General features: G+C 53.4%; 2 protein-coding genes across 4 annotated transcripts in view; both read right to left on the bottom strand.

The window, feature by feature from the left end:
• The window catches only part of SNX20 (sorting nexin 20), a 126,511-nt gene that overhangs the window by 77,907 nt on the left and 29,666 nt on the right, over positions 1-18,938 (bottom strand). The window lies entirely within an intron of this gene.
• On the bottom strand, positions 667-12,045 carry LOC147674092 (uncharacterized). Of its 2 annotated transcripts, XM_086945156.1 has the most exons (4): positions 11,870-12,045; positions 6,315-6,443; positions 5,602-6,125; positions 667-2,464 (listed from the first exon to the last, which is right to left on the bottom strand). In XM_086945156.1, the coding sequence occupies exons 3-4, from the start codon at positions 6,080-6,082 to the stop codon at positions 1,422-1,424; spliced, it is 1,524 nt and encodes a 507-aa protein (XP_086801282.1). In that variant the 5' UTR covers positions 6,083-6,125; positions 6,315-6,443; positions 11,870-12,045; the 3' UTR covers positions 667-1,421. The 2 variants fall into 2 exon arrangements, with proteins under 2 accessions (XP_086801282.1, XP_086801283.1); XM_086945157.1 differs by lacking the exons at positions 6,315-6,443; positions 11,870-12,045 and having other exon boundaries at positions 5,602-6,154.

Consider the following 18,938-nt stretch of genomic DNA (forward strand, 5'->3'; position numbering starts at 1 on the left):
TCACTTACAAGCGATCCTTTACAAGCCATTATTTCTGTTTTGGCGACCGTGCGTCCTTACACAACCAGCTCTGCACTGTGCCCTACATTCAGTGCGGCTCTCTTTACAAAGTGACTTGTCCCCGTCCTTAACCACCAATGCCTCTGCACTGTGCCCTAACTTCAGTGCAGCTATCCTTGCCCAGGCAACCCCCTCCCTGGGACACACCTTTTCCTTTCTCTCCGGGCAAGCTTCTGCTTCCGGCCCGACCGGGTAACCTTTTACCTCCGGTTTCCACACACTCCTTGGGTAAGCGTCTGCTTTAACCCAAACCGGATGGCCCCTTTGCATCCGGTGTCCAATCACTCCCGGGTAACCAGCCGGTTCCCACCCGGCCGGGTGACCTTTTCACTTCCGGGGCCCACACATTCCCTTCCGGGTTGGCGTTTGTCCCCCGCCCCCCGCCCGCGTTGCGCCATTAATTGTTTACTTCCGGTTTACCTGAACACAGGGAGCTCGGGGAGCTTGCCAGTGACCCCCTGGGTCCCGCCTGCCCCATTTGTAGTCTGAGCCCTCTGCGCCACCTGCTTTTTGTATTCTTCTTGGATCGCTTTGTAAGTGCCGTCTGTTGTCCCTTCTTCCGAAACCACAGGATCTCTTGTAAGCCCCATATGCCTCTGCGACTAATCTCACCTCTTTTGTCTACCCCCCCCTTCAATTCCTGTCCCTCCAAGGGTGGGTGGGCGGGTCTTCTCCTGCCAAAATTCCCCGGAGAAAAGAGGGCCTTGTGCCCGGTGTCCACCCTTAAATAGCCTTTATCCCCCTACACATTCCTACCTTAAATTTATGGCTGAGCTGGCCCAGCCCCAATGCTTGGTGGGCCCGCTCTTTCTCTTTCCTTGCCTTTGCTCCCCTTATCTCCAGCCAATCATTGGGTGCTCGGGCTCTGCCTCCCGGGGGTGGCCTCCACTGAGACCCCCGGTCCAGCCACTGTCCCCCTCCCCCTGGGGAGTGGGGGGGCCGAACCAAGGGGCACAGCAGAGGCACCCCCCACATGGTCGCACCGCCCGAATCCCAATAAATTCAGACCACACCAGTTTATTTTATGGAAGAATTAAGGCCGCAGTTTATTAGGCATTTATCACTTACAAGCGATCCTTTACAAGCCATTATTTCTGTTTTGGCGACCGTGCGTCCTTACACAACCAGCTCTGCACTGTGCCCTACATTCAGTGCGGCTCTCTTTACAAAGTGACTTGTCCCCGTCCTTAACCACCAATGCCTCTGCACTGTGCCCTACATTCAGTGCAGCTATCCTTGCCCAGGCAACCCCCTCCCTGGGACACACCTTTTCCTTTCTCTCCGGGCAAGCTTCTGCTTCCGGCCCGACCGGGTAACCTTTTACCTCCGGTTTCCACACACTCCTTGGGTAAGCGTCTGCTTTAACCCAAACCGGATGGCCCCTTTGCATCCGGTGTCCAATCACTCCCGGGTAACCAGCCGGTTCCCACCCGGCCGGGTGACCTTTTCTCCCATCTGCCTATCTGTTTTATTCCTTCCGCCGACATGCCCTCCTGGAAGGCTGTGGTGGCTGCCCCAATGCGAAATGAATGTGTAGTGTAGTGACACCTTTGGAGGCCGGATATTTGCACCGTTGCTGCTAACACCCTTTTAAACTGATAAAGTGTTAACGGAGTCCCATCCCTGTGAGTGAGGAGGTAGCTGTTCCTATCAGCACCTTCCCGCTCCTGCAAGTACCCTGCTAAAAGCGTCACTGGGCAATATGAGCTGTGCCCCTCCATCCTGTTCAGTGTGATGCACTGTCCCCTTCCCACCTGATCTGTCTTAGATTGTCGCACCAGAAGGGACACCTGGTGTGTGCCTAAGGATATGTCCTTCACTAACAGGGCCCTGTTGCTTTTGTCCCCTTTCGCCCTGGCTATTAGTTCACTAATGCGAAAGGCCCCAAAAAAGGCCAGAGAAAATGTTAATCTGAACAACTTACTCTCAGACTCCGAGTAACACACCCTAGGGATGTTGTCCATTAAAATTTTAAGTGTGTTAAATTCAATCGGGGACCTGCTGTCCTGCTTCTTGCCTTCCTTTTTGGCCCATCCTTTCAATGCTGCCCTAAGCACAAAACCCTTCGTCGGATCCTCCAAACCCCTTATCTTTGAATAGTATGCTATTGCTGCGAGGTGCTCCCCCACCCATGATCTGGATTTTCCTGCCCCCTTGGCCCACACCACAAACTTTTTGACCCGCATCCCCAGTTGCTGCACATTGTCCGGAAGCATGAAAACCTCTGGCGTCATGTTTTGGAAAGTGTCCACACAGCGCCGATACCGGTGTCTTGTTCCCACCGCTAGGGCCTCTTCAGCCATATTCTGTAGTTCCCGTTCTAAGGCATTATTCTCCAGTAATCCTCTTTGAAGGGTGTCATTTCTTGTTGCGCCTCTGGCCATTCTGTACGGAATCTTTCCCACTGCAAGCGAGAAAGAGCATCAGCTGCCTTGTTCTGAAAACCTGGCACATGCTTAGCTGTTATCTGAATATTATACTGGAGACATTTGCTCACTAACTGCCTTAATAAGCCCAATATTACGTGACATGACGCCGCCTGATTATTAATTGCATGGACGGCTGCCATGTTGTCTGACCTGATGACCAAATTCTTGTTAGCCAAGGTGTCTGACCATAATGACAATGCCACTACAATGGGAAAGAGTTCTAATGCTGTGATATTGTTGGTGAAGCCACATCGTCGCCAGGCAGTTGGCCACCTTTTGGCACACCACGCAGACCCCAATATTGCCCCAAAACCTCCTTGCCTGGAGGCATCTGTGTACAGTTGCGCCCTCTCATCCGCCGTCCACAGCGACGGCCATATCCTGACCCCATTAAAACTTTGGAGAAAAGACAGCCACATCTGCAAGTCTTGCTTCAGCCCCTTCTTTAACCTGACAAAATGATGTTTCTGAGTCATGCCTGCTGTGGCCCCCGCCAGCCTTCTTGAAAAAACTCTCCCAACCGGAATGACCCTGGATGCAAAATTGAGCTTGCCCATTAACTCTTGGACGTCTTTCAACGTTGCCTTCTCCTTTGCCAATACCTTTTTGATAGCTGCTGCAAAGTCCTGTACTTTCCCCACTGGGAGGCGTGACTCCCCTCCCTCCGAATCCAACTCTATCCCCAAGAATGTTAACTTAGTTGTGGGGCCTTCAGTTTTTTCTGCTGCTAATGGAACTCCCAAGCCCTGTGATACGACCTTGAAGGCCTCCAACGCCTGAGCACATTCGGGTGAGTCGGCCTCACCTACAAACAAGAAGTCATCTAGATAATGGAGCTTGCCACCCACGGGCTGGACTTTGTTCGTGGCCCACTCTAAAAAGGAACTAAATGCCTCAAAGTAAGCGCAGGAAACCGAACAACCCATGGGCATACACTTGTCATAATACAACCTATCCTTGAATTGGAACCCCAGCAAATGAAAGCTGTCTGGATGCACTGGTAGCAGCCTGAAAGCTGCCTCAATATCCGCTTTTGCCATGAGGGCTCCCTTCCCCGCCTGCCTGACTAACTCGATGGCTTCGTCAAATGTTGCAAAGGAGACCGTGTAAATATCCTGGCTTAGCCAGTCATTTACTGAGTTGCCTTTGGGATAAGAGAGGTGGTGAATCATTCTGTATTTGCCTGCTTCCTTTTTTGGAACAATACCTAGCGGAGAAATAATGAAGTTCCTTAAAGGGGCGGTGTCAAATGGGCCCGCTATTCTCCCTAGCTGCAGCTCCTTTTGTATTTTTTCTGCAACCACTTCCGGAAGCTCCTCCGCTGAGCGGAGGTTCTTAGATGATCTGCCCTCTAAAGGACCACTGTAAGGTATTTTGAACCCTTCCTTGAAACCCCAAAACAGTAGCTCCCTCTCCTCAATCTTTGGGTATCCATTTAAAAGTGTTGCCAGCAATTCAAAATTTATTGGGGATGGGCCTTTTGTAACCTGGCCCAGACTATGGCTAGCCCATGAGGGTGGTGCCCGCTGCATCTCTAACAATTTGTTTGCATGCCACAGCGGGATGGTCTCCGCCACACTGGGAGCACCCATGCCGAAATCTGCATTGTACCCCCCAGGTGCAATTGCCAGCGTTGAACAGCCGACATGTATTATCCCTCTGTTTACGTTGCAGCGGCTGTTTGAAATCATCTGCCCCCTTTGGCCCTCGAAATGCCTGCTGCTGCTCCTGTTGGGGCTGTTGCTGCCTACCCATCATCTGTCCCTGTCCTATCCCTGACCCTGAGGAATTCTCCACTGTCCTCATGTAGTTTTGACTCTGCTCCCCTTGATGCCCTGCCGTTGTTTGCCCTGCGCCCACTGGGAAGCCTACCGCCCTCAGCGGCTGCTGGCCCCTGCCCGCGTTGAATTGCCCATTTGCGAGCCCATTGCTGCCTTGCTGTAGCTGCCCCCCCACCTGCATTGTGGACGCTGCACTACCGGTACCCGCCTGCTGGTCAGGCCCCACTTGTGTGAACTGTAGCCCTATTGGTCCCAATTGCTGTTGCAGCGTCTGTCCTCCACTTGCCTGATGCTGCATGGGACCTGTCCATGTATATTGCTGCCCCCCGCCACCCAGAGGGGACTGTTGACATGCCCCAACTACCGCACCTTGATGCTGGGACCCCACCATTGATCCATTGCCCGCGTATGCTACCCCTTGCTGAAACTGCACCTGTCCTATTTGCTGCTGTGTGAATCCTGCCCCTACTTGTTGACCCAACCCATACTGCGCACTCACCCGCGAATGCGCCTGTGTATTGTTAGCCTGCCAACCCTGTCCCGCCGACGTTGCGCCCCAGTGCTGTACACCATTGTCTGCGCCCGCCAAACCTATACCATAACCTGCTTTGGACCCCATCTGTTCCATCCATTCCTTAGCCTCTCTTTCGTCCCATGACATAGCAGGTGATTCCTCCATGCGTTGGCGGAAGTTGAGGTCATAGTGCAGCCATCCCATGCCTCCGTATCGCCTGAACCTGTCCAGGATGGCTTGGTTGTATCTATTCAACGCTGGACCCTGCTCAGGGAACTTCTCTAACATTATTGCTGCTAGCAGGGCAAATGCGTCTAACCAGTTGTTAATGTTCTCCTCCGGCCTGATCCTCTTCCTATCCTTCCCTTCCTTGCCGGGTCCAGCAACCCGTAGCGTGTCTACCCCCCTGCGCACATGCTCCAGTAGTGTGAAAATATCAATGAACTCCCTCCTCCAAACTCTCTCTTTAACCTCCAGAGGTATGTGCCATGCTTCTGACCGTGTCCCGTTCAGCCCCCCTAGCCCTACCTTCCTTGGCAGCGTTGTACTTCTGTCATTATCTTGTGATGGCTTTGACAAGGGATCCCTTCCCAGGATCGTGTTGCTACTCTTTAGCGCCTGAGCCGCTCCTCTCCTCCCCCCCCCCCTACCTCGCCCCCCTGTTCCCTGCTCCCTCCCTCCCAGACTTGCATTGGGGAACCCTCCTGTGACCCGCCCTTCGTTCTTTCTTCATCAACCACCACCACCTCCCCCTTCTTTGTACCAATAGGCTTATGCCAATTATCCAACAGTTTTCTAATGACTTCTGACAACTCACCTAAGGAACCACTTTCAGCTGTTAATGCCCCTTGTTTACTCGACTGGTCTTTGCGTAAATTTGCCGCACCTTGTGCATCATCACCCATAAATGCTGTTGCTGTTAAGTCCTCTGTGTGTAACCTTGCCTTTTTGGCTCCTGCGACAGCTCCACCACGCCCCCTCGCCTTCTTTTCCATACCCCTTTTTTCCCCACGTGTCGCTGCATAGGTATGACCATTAATAGGAAAAAAGTCCCCCTGCAACCCCTCCACGTCCTTGCATTGTCCAACGCCTTCTGGGGCCTGTCCTTGCATTTGAGCCATTGCCAGCTCCCAACCTTCCCAATTCTTTGCCTTTGCTATTGATGCAAAAGTGGCCCACAGCTGTTGAGCATCCTGGCCGCTGTTGTATTCCATTCCCGGGACCACCCTGCTAGGTCCAGCCTCCTCGTTTGCTGCTAGTTCCAATGCACCGCCGTGAAACATCCCCTCCTCTCCCATCCTTATCCGGTGTGCCTGGAACAATCCCGTTCCCGTTGCTGACCTAAAATTGAAAAACTGTGTTAACCTTGCAAGCAGTGTTGTCAGTGCCTTTTCCGCTTGCGAACTCCTTTAGCCCACTAGTTGTGCCGCCCTGACCCCTGCGGTGCCCCGGCCTTGCTGTGCCGTCCTCTGGCCCCCCCGCGGTGTTCCCCGACTTCGCCTCGCATCGCCCCCTTGTCCCTTGACTCACCTTCCGTCACGCCTCGACCCCTTGTGCTCTTCCTGACCCTTTGCCCAGTCAGTGACCTCCGCCACTATTGGCCCCACTCTGTTCGTTGCTCTGTCCTTCACTGTCCACTGTATTCGAACCGTATTCACTCTATAAAAGAAACCACATGTTAGTTCTCATCATTGGACACCCTTGTGTATAGCTGCCCTCGCCTAGCTCCAGCACTTCACCCCTTTTTCGTGCGGCAGCCTCTCCGTCTGTCTATGACACGCCCTTAACCCCTTATCCTCCTTCTCCCTGCCCCCCCTGGCCCCCTACCCCTGCCGGCCCTGGTGGAGGCGCACTGGGGAAGGGGGCGGGAGGCGTTAGGAGTTCACCATTCTCCCAACTCGCCCCCCACCCCAAACCCCCGGCCTTAGCCTTGCCCGCTCTCCCCAGCGCCGAACACCGCCTCCCCTCCTGCCCCCCCCCCTTTATTACAGTGGTCTTCCTTTACAGCACCCCTTCGCCTTGACCCCTACCCCTTGTGTGACCTACTCATACTTTCAGCGTCATTACCGTGACATTTCAACCACCATAAGCCACGCATTATACTGCTTCAACTCGCAATGCAGACGTGGGAGCCGATAACTCTGAAATTCCGCCCATCTGAGCAACGAGAGACTCTACGACGTCTTACAACTGCTGCAAAGTGCCAGAAATGAAACGTCGCTAGGATGTGAGATATGTTCCCCCCACGTGGAGGGGCACTAGGATGTGAGATATGCCCCCTAGCGTGGAACCTGCGCCTACCTCCTGAAACTGAACTCACTTTGCCCGTACGCCAGCCTGTACCTGCAAAGCCGCCCTGAAGCCCAAGTTCCAGTAGCAGCGTTGCATGAAGTCTTCCCTAAAGTAAATTATTAGGCAAGAGATGAAGGACGAATCAAAAAACACAAACCGTTTTTTTTTTTTTGTTTGTTTTTTTTGCGCAGCTATGGCGGCTTGGAAACCACAGGCCCACCTCATTGGAGCCGGACACGAGATGATGAACCTCCGCCTGTAGATGCGGGGTGGGGGGGCAATGGGGGGGCTAGAGCTGGTGGGCTTGTTACAGAGCACCTTGCTCGTGCGTGGTAAACATCCATAAAAACGTTTCCCACCCACCGGCCCGCATCGGCCTACCCGTGTGCCCTTCCTCTCCCCCGCCCTCTGCATTTCGCGAAGACTTTGCGCACTGTATAGCGCCTCGCCCCCCCCCCCACTCCGCAACACCCCTCCCTCTTTTTCCTGTCTGCTCGACGTTAACTAACTTTCTTGAAAGCAGAGTTCAGTCGTTGAATTGCCAAATCACCAGTGCCTACGTTCGTGCTGTACCTTTTGTAACATATTAGCATGTCCTTACAATAACAAGAAGCTACTATGCCAAATTAATTATCCTTATTACTCGAGAAATGTAATGTTTGATCAGGAATATTAGTCCAGGTGATCCCTGTAATAAATCTATTCGGGGATTAGTCAAAGCAAAACGATGTGAGGAATAAGTAGTCTTTGAAACGAAAGTGACAGATGCTAGCGTGAGCGTCCCCCAGCTACGATACTGCTGCAATAAAGTGTTGAAATTTCCAGCTGAAACGGACGTTCCCTCAATTAGGTGACAACACTATAGTTTGCACCTGGAAGCGTGAGAAGTGGAAACAACCAACATCGAAAGGTACGTATGGATGTGCATGTGGCGCGAGTTGGCCGAGCCTTGCACACGCCTCCTCCAACTGGCTGCAGAGCAGCGCTGCCTGGCAGGGACCCCAGAGCCTTGGGACCCCGAGGGCTGCTCCCTCCAGGCACCTCCGCCCCTTCCTCGCTGCTGGCGAGAAGGATGTCAGCGCCTTTGCTCCGAGGCGCTTTCCTCTCGGAGGGGCTCCAGTGCTCCTTGAAGGCCTCGAGCGAGTCCTGGAAGCTTGGGAAGCCCCATCTCTCCATATCAAGTCCCCCCCCCCACCAGTGATGGGAAACACAGAAGGCAAGACTTCTTGACTCCACAACAAAGCAGCACGTGCCCTCGGCTGGCAGAGAACAAGCGCCTCGAGTAGCGCACAACACCTCCCTCTCGCCCGCAGTGCTTCTAAGCACAAACCCCGGCAACGAGGCCAAGCGCCTGGAGTAGAGCACAGCGCCTCCATCTCGCCCGCAGTGCTTCTCAGCACAAACCCCATGCAGCTCTGCCAAGCGCCTGGAGTAGAGCACAGCGCCTCCCTCTCGCCCGCAGTGCTTCTCAGCACAAACCCCGGCAACGAGGCCCAACGCCTGGAGTAGAGCACATGTGCAATCCTTTTTCAGCAAGCAATTTATTTCCCTTTTGCCCTAAAATACGCCGTGTTGTCTAGGGGAGAGGGCAGCTCCTTGCCTGCACCCTCCCCCCCCCCGTATCTGCAGCTCCCAGCCATGCAATTAACCAGCCCCTTAGCACAATCGGCGTCCCTCCATGTTCTCCCCTTACACATTCCTTTACTTTGCTAATTCCCTCCCTCCTGTCCCCACCCCCTACGCTGTGTCTTCCTGGCTGCCTGTGCTCGTACCCCACTCCGCCCCTTACCTTTGGCGCCCCAATCCTCACCTGTGTGCTGCACAGGACCCTAGGGGAGCAGTGGAGCGTCGATGCCGCCAGCGGTGTCCCATGCTCGCCTATCGTCTCCACCCCCTCTTGTGTTCACTTCAACTGCCGATCTATGCCCGCCCCCCCACCCATTGCTCTTGCCATTGTCCTCGATGCCCCGACACCTTCTTCCTGGCAACAATCCTTTCGAGTTCAGCTTTCGCTTATTGCGCTCGCCCCGCAGCCTCATGTATTTTGCTTGCTCACAATTGTCACCACCACCTTATATAACGTAACGTATGCCTTCGCAATCCGCTCTTTTGCAATCTTTCTCACTATATTTCACCCCTGCCCCCTTTCGTGAAGCGCCCTGACACCCCGGGGAAAGTCCGCCCACACAAATGCACAAACCAATAACCCCCTGACTTTCGTCCACGCTCCGTCATTACCATCAGCCCTCCCGCAAATCTTTCTTTTGACCCCCGCAGTCCGAGACCCTGCGCCCATCCACCTTTTGTCATCTCCCGAGCCCTCCCTTCGAAAACAGAGCCCCCACTGCTTCGAGAGCTGCCCAGCTCTCCCCCTCCACGAATGCGCACTTCTCATCACACCTTCATTTATTCATTTATCCCTCTATGAATAACATGGTGAATAACATTCTTAAATTACAATGCATGAACCGTACCTAATGCTACAACGCGCATTCAAACCCAAACATTAAATCCTAAACACCATAACCAATGTTACTAAGCATCTGCAGCAATACTGTACCAAATAAAAACACTAGATACAACGGCAGCCAGCATATCAGTTGTGTCGAGCAGCACGCGTGGAACACCATCTTACATGTGAAAGTTATAGAGAGAACTGTCTTATGTACTTTATGAACTCGGAAGGAGTTTCGTTCCATTTGCACTAAGTCGTCATAATCCCCCAGCACATTCGCGTTACACACTCCTTTCTCTATCCACCATTCTGCTCACTACAGAAGGGGGGGGGGGGAGGAGCGTTCCCAACTCCTTGCCGGCATTTCCAAGGCTCCCTGTACCCTTCGCCCCCTCCTCCCCCACTCCCCTTATCTGCCGCTCCCTGCCATGCCTGGTGGAGTGAGCTCCGCCCCCCCCCCTTCGCCAGCCCTTACCCTCGATGGCCCTCCCTGCTCTCCTCCTCCTACAAATTCTTTTCCTCCTTCCCTGTCGGTAACCACCTACGCTGTGTCTTCCCTGGCCGCCCAGTCCCGCCCCCCACCTTGTGGCACCCTTCCCGCCCCCTGTTCCTCCCGTACCCTGCCACCCTCCCCCAACCCCCCCCCCCCCCCAGCCCAAACCCGCCTGAATTCCACCGGGACCGCGCCGGACATTCTAAGCCTCCATAGTTCAACTTCGTGGTATCCCTTCATGGCAGGGTGAAACTTACTCCGTTCACTCTGCTAGGACCCCCCAAAGGCAACCAAGTTCCGTGTTACCCCATCTATGACTCATTCCTGCCGTCTACCGTCAGTGCCTGTTCGCCACGAGTGCCAGTCAAACATCTGCTGATGCTACACAATTTTAGCCCATCTTCATTCTGCTCCCTTTGCATTAGAGGCCTGTTCTCCGAATGGCACTTAACTGTACGTCTCTCGCCCGCGCCCATAACCCTATCTCTCCACTGTCTTTCTCCTGGACGGCCCCAAACCCTCTTCATCCCTCCTTTGCCCTGCCATCCGACCCCCATCATGCCTCCTCTCTTGGCGCCCTTTTCCGCTGTCCGTGTATGTCCGTTCTTGCACCTCCCATAGTCCCTCCGCACCTTCCTTACCCACCCTCCCCCAACCTCCTCCCATCCTCTAAGCACTGTACATTAAGGCAAATCAATGTACTGCGACTCAGCCTTTCAGCCTCGAGAAGATCACAGAGTCAGTTAGCTAGGGGGCCATTTTATTGCCAATGAAAACCCTGTCAGGGAGTTACATTTTGTTCTGTCCTTTATGCGTTCGTACTTATGTGACTTTTAACTTGAACCTATTCTTATTTCTCCCCATTCATACAGCCGGACAAAACAGTGACAGTTCCCTCTGCTATTACTACTCATACGCTTGACGCCCGGAGGCTGTGCCTTCCCTCGAAAACAGAGCCCCCAGTACCGAGAACCAGCGCCACCCCTCTTGTTACGCCAAACTGCGATCCTCGGCCCCATGACACTAAGGGGCATCTACTATCCGCCCCCATCTCAGTAACCTTTAAGCCAGCATCCAGCCCTTCCACTCCGTCCTCCTTTTACCCGCCTGGGGGAAGGGGATGGGAGGGGGGGGATGCACCTCTACACACTTATCCTGGCTCACATCCCCAACCGCCCATTGAATATCCTTGAGCCCCCCCATGGCAGATCACACCCTCTACTTTGGCCCCTCTGGCCACAATCCCTCCATGCCCTTCCTTATTCTAACTTGCGCTCGAGCCCTCCCGTGGGCCCCCGTCCCCAAGACTTCGCACCTGACCGACTCGTGCTCGGCCACCTCCCCCCCCTCTGCTATTGTTGTTTCCTGGGCACTCTGACGCCCTGCCCCAGAACGCCGCCTCGCCCTCCGCTGTAGGAGCCTGACCCCTCTGTCCCGTGCCATTAAAGCCCGCGCCATGGACCCCAGCGGCCCCACCCCCCTTCCACAGAGGTCCCCTTCCCCCATCCATCGCTTGTTAATATTGCGGGGAGTATTTAACTTGCTACTCCCACCCCTCCTTATATTTCTTAATATTGCACACTCTCTGATGACGTCCCTTCCTTTCCTTGTTACTCTGCACGCCCAGCACCGTCCCCCCACCCTTGCTACCCCACACGTTCTCTTCTGTACCCACTACACTGCAGCCCACCCTATATCCATCCCTCCCTCCCCTCGCCTCCCCCCACCTCACCTCGCACTTTGTTGACGCTGCACCTCTTCTCCTGCCAAAATTCCCCGGAGAAAAGAGGGCCTTGTGCCCGGTGTCCACCCTTAAATAGCCTTTATCCCCCTACACATTCCTACCTTAAATTTATGGCTGAGCTGGCCCAGCCCCAATGCTTGGTGGGCCCGCTCTTTCTCTTTCCTTGCCTTTGCTCCCCTTATCTCCAGCCAATCATTGGGTGCTCGGGCTCTGCCTCCCGGGGGTGGCCTCCACTGAGACCCCCGGTCCAGCCACTGTCCCCCTCCCCCTGGGGAGTGGGGGGGCCGAACCAAGGGGCATGGGGGAGGGCAGCCGACCCCTGGGAGGTCTCCTCCCCCGGGCGGTTTGGGAGATCAGGGTGGGGGCTTCCCTTCTAGCAGATTCCATTTGGGCTCCTTTTGGGCTGGTTTTTAGTTGTATTGTGCGCTGCCTATAAATGGGCGTGTTCCCGTTTTACGGGCACCATTTTGGGCTTTGGTGACCTGGTGGCCGGTTTGATCTTAGATATTTTTGTCAGAGTTTTGGTATTTCTTCCTTTCCTCTATAGCTTTGCTGAATTAGCTTACTATGGCTGGTGAAGATTATCGAGTTTTGGAGGCTATCCGCCTGCTTAGCGAGGCGGGTCGTTTGGACCTGGTTATTGGTGATCGGGGTCAGACCGAGCCTCCGCGTCCCCAGCGGGAGGCTTCGGCGAGGGTGTCGGCTGTGGTAGCAGCGTGTTTCTCCCCGAAACGCCGGAGACAGGATGGGGTAAGTGAAAGGGGTCGCTCCAGGACTCGGCGGGCGGGTGCGAGGTCCCGCCGGGGGAGTGATTCTGGGTCTTCTGCCCCATCTGCCTCTTTGGATACCTCCTTGGTCGAAGTGGTTGGGGAAGGTGATTTTCCTTCAGTAACGGGGGAGGTTTCTAATGTTGGTTTACGTGAAAGGGCGGCCTCTGCTCCTGTTTTACGAGGCCGTCGTGCTTCCAGGCAGCGTGGCTGCACACAGCGTTCGGCTTCGGCCTCCGCGGGGGCGGGCCCTGACGTCACCGGGGAGGGGGGAGTGGAGGCCATTTTGAATGTGGTTACTGTGGCGCAGCAGTCGTTGCGGAGTGGTCAGGTTCAGGAGGTTCAAGAGGTGGTCGCTCCTCAGAGCGTTATTCGTCAGCACGTGGTTCAGGTTCCTGTAGGGGTTGAGGGTGGTTCTGTGGGCGGATCCATGGTTCGGCCTTTAGTGTCAGGGCCTGGTGCGGTCATTTCTGAGAGTTCTGGTGTGCTTGTGCGGTCGTCGGTGAGGGATCTGGGTAGTCCTTTATTGTTTTCCCCATCGGTGTCTACCAGGGGAGAGGCGGTTTCTGTCTGTAGTGGTTCGTTAGGGGAGGGGGAATGGGCACAGATGGGTTTGGTAGAAGGAGTTGATCGGTCTGAGGGGCCTTCCCTTGGGGGGGAACGGTATGGTGCTGGTGTCCCTGCGGGGAGTTTTCGCCCGTCGGAGGTTGTAGACAGTGGTGTTTGTTTGGTTCAGCAGGGTCTTGCTGAGGGGGGTTCTTTCTATGGGTTGTCCGGGGATTTTCAGTTTCCTGGTTTGGGAGTGGTTTCGGGGGCTGCATCTCGGGGCTCCCTTGGGGGTGCGAGGGTTCAGGATTTTTCTGCTCAGGGGCCGGCGTCGCAGATTATTCAAGCTATGTTGGATGTGAGTTCGGATGACGAGGTCTGCCCACCGTCTCCTCGGCTATGTGATGCTTTAAAAAAGAAAGGAGCAGGTGGTTCTGGGTTTGTGGACGCATCTGGTAGGGGTTGTGGGGTTCGAGTTGGTGGTTTGTCTTCTGCTCCTAGAGTTGGTTTTAGTGAGGGACCCGGCACACCAGTCCGGCCTTTTTCATTACAGGTGGGAGTTCGACCTGACGTAGCAGACTTGGCAGGGCGGAAAGCAGCCCAAGTACGCCGAGGAGAAGTGCGGGTGGAGCCTGGCGCGGCAGGTCCCATACCATCGAGGGATCCCGCCGCGGCCGTCTCAAGCAGGTTCAGTACGACCTCGATGGCCCCAACGAGGGATTTCGACATGGGCGGTGCCTGCAGGTCTAGCGCGACCTTCACAGCCTCGTCGGTGGAACCCAGCGTTTTCCATGGGAGCGGGTCACGCACGACCTCTCTTGTGCCGCGTGTTGGTCGTACTGATGCTTTATCTTTTACAGCGAATCAACAGGTTGTAAGTGGTACTGGCGGAGGAGTGTATAGACGGGTTCAGTCGGCCTCCCCGCCAAGGTCTAACATGAGGGCTGGTAAGGCCCATGGTCGGTCTAAAACGGTTGAGTCAGGACAGACTTCGTTGATTGTCAATGCCCCTTCTCAGTTAGATGAATCGTTGATTTTAGACTATGATGAGGACAGCCCTGAAGAGGGCGAAGTTCGAGAAGAGGTGTCTGGGGGGGGGACATGCTAACGTTTCTCACAGTATGTTACAGGCACAGGTGGTACGGAGTCGTGCGGAATCGTCAAGGCCACGAGTGCTCGGCCCCTCGGTGAGGGCTCCTCGGAGGGCGGACGACGGTGCACAGACAGAGTGGAGGACGGAAGCCGGTCAGCCGCCTCTATTACACCCAGGTGAGACTGTGGTTCATTCTGTGCGGCCAAATATGGTTTCTATTGGTGTTGGTGTGGACTTAATATCTAGTGAAAAAGATGGTAAGCTATACAAAGGTCGTGTTGTCAGAGACCAAGGTGTGGGTACTGACGTGGATGAAGTTAGTACAAGTGATAAAGTGGATAGTGGCACGTCCACTGTTGGTTTGGGCACTACTAAAACTGTACTACACAGCAAGGAATTAAAAATTAAAAAGTTGCCGTATATGGGTGTTACAAAGCCTTTGGGGGCTCATTTAATGCTCAGTACGAAGGAACGGATATGGAATGGTGAGTATGTGGAGCTGTTAAAATTGTTGCACAGAGAGGTTCGTGCTAAAGAGGGTTCCAAGGAGGAGGAGTTCGAATTGGCTAAGCGCCCTAAGGTACCTCTTACTATTGAAAATTGGACGGCGGCCTTTTTGATTTATGCCAGCGTCTACTGTGAAAAGTTCCCTGAGCGCTGCGTTTCATTATTCAAGTACATGGATGTTATACGAAAAGCTCAACTTACCAGGAATGATTATGCTTGGGCTCAATACGATGAGGAATTTAGGGCGCGTATGGCATGGGATCCCGAGGCAAAATGGGGTGAGTTGGACTCTGACCTGTGGCAGCACACCATGGGTTCATCCGCCACTGGTAGAACGGTGTTTACAGCCAGTGGTCTTCCTTTGGTCTATCGTCCCTTTCAGTCCCGTCCCACCCGGGGAGGGGTGGGAGCCAACTCGAACACCCAGTCGCCTACAGGCACATGTTGGGACTTTAACAGAGGGACATGTAACAGAGAGTTCTGTAAGTTCCGTCACGAATGTTCACAATGTGGTAGAAAGAACCATCCGTTATCCCGTTGCTGGGGTCCTAGGTCTTCCGGGGGTCCCCAGGTTTCCCAACAGAGTTCAGGACCTTTCGTGCCACCACAACAACCTCCAGCTCCCAGGGGAGGGAAGTCTTCATCCGGTGCTGGGCCCAAAGGCTCATACACCGGTTAATGTTGATCACTTGGCTGCCGCTTTGCGGGATTACGAGCCTGCTGAGCTGCGGTCAGTTTTGTTATCGGGTTTCCAGTTTGGGTTTCAGTTGGGATACGAAGGACCGCGTATGAGACGTTGGTCTAAGAATTTGAAGTCGGCAGGCGAACACCCTGCTTTTGTACAGTCTAAACTGGATAAGGAAGTGAGTGAAGGTAGGATGGCAGGCCCCTTTGATGACTGGCCTTTGGCGAATCTGATTGTATCCCCTATTGGTGTGGTCCCTAAGAAGGAGCCTGGTCAGTTCCGACTCATTCAGCATCTATCATGGCCTGAAGGTGAGTCTGTAAATGACTTCATTGACAACGAAGCTGCATCGGTGTCTTATTCTTCTATTGATGTAGCTATGCAATTGGTTGTCACGGCGGGCCCTGATGCTCTGATGGCAAAATGCGATATCAAATCCGCATTTCGACTGCTTCCAGTCCATCCTGAAGATTGGTGTCTTCTGGGCATCCATTTTCTAGGAAAATGGTACGTGGACAAAGCTCTGCCAATGGGTTGTTCTATGTCCTGTGCGTTATTTGAAACTTTTAGTACGTTTCTGCAATGGTGGTTTACTAAACAGAGTGGACATGAACTGGTCACACATTATTTGGATGATTTCTTCTTTGTGGGTACTGCAAATTCGCTGATCTGCCAAGCTGCTCTCACATCGTTTCAATCCTTGATGAGTCATTTAGGTGTGCCATTGGCTCCTGAAAAGACCATGGGTCCTTGCGCGACCATGTCTTTTTTGGGGATCGAACTTGACTCGCATTTGATGCAAGCTCGTCTTCACTTGGACAAAAAACAGAAAATCTTGATCTGGTTGGAGTTATGTTGAGAAAAGAGAAAGTGTTTGTGAGAGAGATACAAGTTCTGCTGGGACACCTTAACTTTGCCTGCAGGGTGGTCAGGGCGGGTAGGACTTTCTGTAGGAGGTTAGGCAGAGCTTTGTCTGGTCATTCCCTTCCACATCATCGGGTGAGGCTGTCTGCGGGGGTCAAGGAGGACTTACGTATGTGGGTCTTCTTTTTACATTCCTTCAACGGTGTGGCTTTATGTCGGGAGGTGGATTGGTGCTGGGATGTACAGATATTCTCGGATGCTACAGGCAGTGAAGGTTTTGGTCTTTATTGGCAGGGAAGGTGGTGTGCCCAACAGTGGCCGGAACAATGGAAGACTGGTGGCAGAAGTATTGCCTTTCTGGAACTCTTCCCTGTCGTTGTGGCCGTTACTTTGTGGGGTACGGATTTGGCCCACAAGAAGGTTCTTTTCCGCATCGACAATATGGCTGTGGTGCAAGTAATTAACAAACAGTCGGCCAGGGATCCCCAGGTTCTGAAGCTCCTTAGAGTGTTTGTGTTGGGATGTCTGAAATATGATATCTGTTTTCGGGCCCTGCATGTTCCTGGCGTGGACAATGACATTGCGGATGCTTTGTCTCGTTCACAGTGGGAGAGATTCCGTGGGCTTGCTTTGGAGGCAGACGAGGAGCCGACTCCCATGCCGGACCACCTGTGGACGGTAGGCAACACCGGGTCTTTCAACTGGTTTTAGGTTCTTTGGCTCCCTCCACGAGAACAGCGTACGAGTTGGCCTGGGCGGAATTTTTAGAGTCGGGGGCGTGTTGGAGGGAGCTGGATTGGCAACGATCTGAGGATGTGGTTCAGTTTATTTTATGTATGATGGACAGGAATTTATCTAGAATTACTATTTCTGGCAAGCTAGCTGGTATTTCTTTTGTGGGTAAGCTTTTGTGGGGATACTCTCCGTCGGCTGGGGAGTTGGGTAGGAGGATGTTGGAAGGGTGGTCTAGGGAGAGGGGTGCTGTGCGTTCTTTGCGATCTCCTTTGTCGTGGCAAAAGCTGTTTCAGGTGATTTCGGTGCTTCCGGTTGTTTGTTTTGATAGAGTGGAAGCTTGTTTGTTCTCTACTTTGATGGTGTGGATGTTCTTTGGCGCTTTTCGTGTGTCTGAATTGCTGGGCACCAAGTCCTCTCCTGGCCTTCTGTGGGGAGATGTTCAGCTGTCGATCAGGGGAGTCCATGTTTGGCTCTCTCATTCGAAAACTGATCAGAGAAGTGTGGGTAAAGGGGTTTGGTTGGACGCGGTATCCCCACCGGATACATGCCCTCTTCGTTGGGCCCACTGCTGGAAGAAAATGTCTGGTGGGGTAGTGGACCTCCAGGTTTTTCGACACCTCAATGGCTCATGTGTTTCTACTTATCAATTGCGCATGGTTCTGCGGAAAGCGCTGCGACATATTGGCTTAGATGGGTCGTTATATGGTACTCATTCATTTAGAATTGGGGCGGCCACGGAGGCCTTTCACAGGGGTTGGTCGAGGGAAGAGATCATGGGCCTGGGGCGCTGGACTTCTAATTGCTTTCAGCGCTATGTTAGGAACGAATCTGCTGGTGCGCAGGCGTCTTTTCCTGTTTACCCTGTCTGATTCTGTTTTCTTTTTCAGGTTCTGTGGCTGGTACTCGGACTGCTTTCCTCACAGTATGGATCGTGGGCCATTCCTTCGTTAAAAGAGCTCAAGTGCAAGCTCGTCAAAGTTATTTTGGTTTATCCTTGGGTTTTAATGATCGTTTATTCAATATGGTTTAGAAAGGAAAAGGGGGCATGTTATGGAAGGAATTGATCCCTGCACTTAATTCTTGGTTAGTAAGGGGGGTTTGCCCGGATGTGTTGGTGATTCACTTAGGAGAGAATGATCTGGGTTCTGTAAAAGGGGTTGTTCTGCTTCGGGCGATCAAAAAAGACTTGGCTTTATTGCACAAACAGTGGTCGGGGTGCCACGTGTTGTGGACAGAATTGGTGCCGCGGAGGGTTTGGAGGAATGCGGTGAAGCCGAAGGCGGTGGACAAATCTCGGAGGAAGGTGAATTTGGAGGTTTCCAGGTTCTGCAGGGACCTGGGTTTCAGTCGTATAGTTCATGGTGACATCAAATACGATGCGGTGGAATTTTTCAGGGGTGACGGAGTACATTTGTCCCAAATGGGTATGGATTTATATCTGCTGGAGTTGCGGGAGGTTTTGTCTCGCTGTCTGACCGTGCAACAGTTTGTCGGAGAATAATGGGTGTTTTTGTGTCTTTTATGGTATTGGCTTGCTCTCTCTTTTCGGGCGTCCCCCCCCCCCCTGTTTTTCGGTTGATGTGGGGGGCAGAAAGGTGGGGCTCTCTCCTAATCAGTCTTTCCCCCCACGGCTTTCTGAATGGCGGTTTGCTATGTTATTGTCAGTTTTGGGCCAGGTTTGGACCCGTTGGTTGTAAAGTAGGACCTTGTTGGGGGATGTTTCATACTGATTGAGGTGGGGTTCGGAGATTATGGGTCGGGGGATATGATCTGTTGGTTTATAATCGGGGATGTGATATTTTGTATTTGATAAGGTGATGTTATAATGTTATTTGGGGTTTGTATGGTTTATGTGTTTGGGTATGTACGGGTGGGGGCGGGTGTGATGGAGGGTGTGGGGTGGGGGCGGGGTTTGGGGTTTTGAAATAAAGACGAACAAATCATTGGTTGTGGTTTAGATTGTGAGGCGGTTG

Source organism: Lissotriton vulgaris, chromosome 12, assembly GCF_964263255.1.
Source record: "Lissotriton vulgaris chromosome 12, aLisVul1.2, whole genome shotgun sequence".
Classification (NCBI taxonomy): Eukaryota; Metazoa; Chordata; class Amphibia; order Caudata; family Salamandridae; genus Lissotriton; species Lissotriton vulgaris.

Coding starts and splice junctions, on each gene's coding strand:
- LOC147674092 (XM_086945156.1), bottom strand. CDS start 6,082: ATGGGAGAGGAGGGGATGTTTCACGGCGGTGCATTGGAACTAGCAGCA. Junction 2,465..5,601: donor AGCTGAAAGTGGTTCCTTAG/GTGAGTTGTCAG, acceptor TCTCGCTTGCAG/TGGGAAAGATTCCGTACAGA.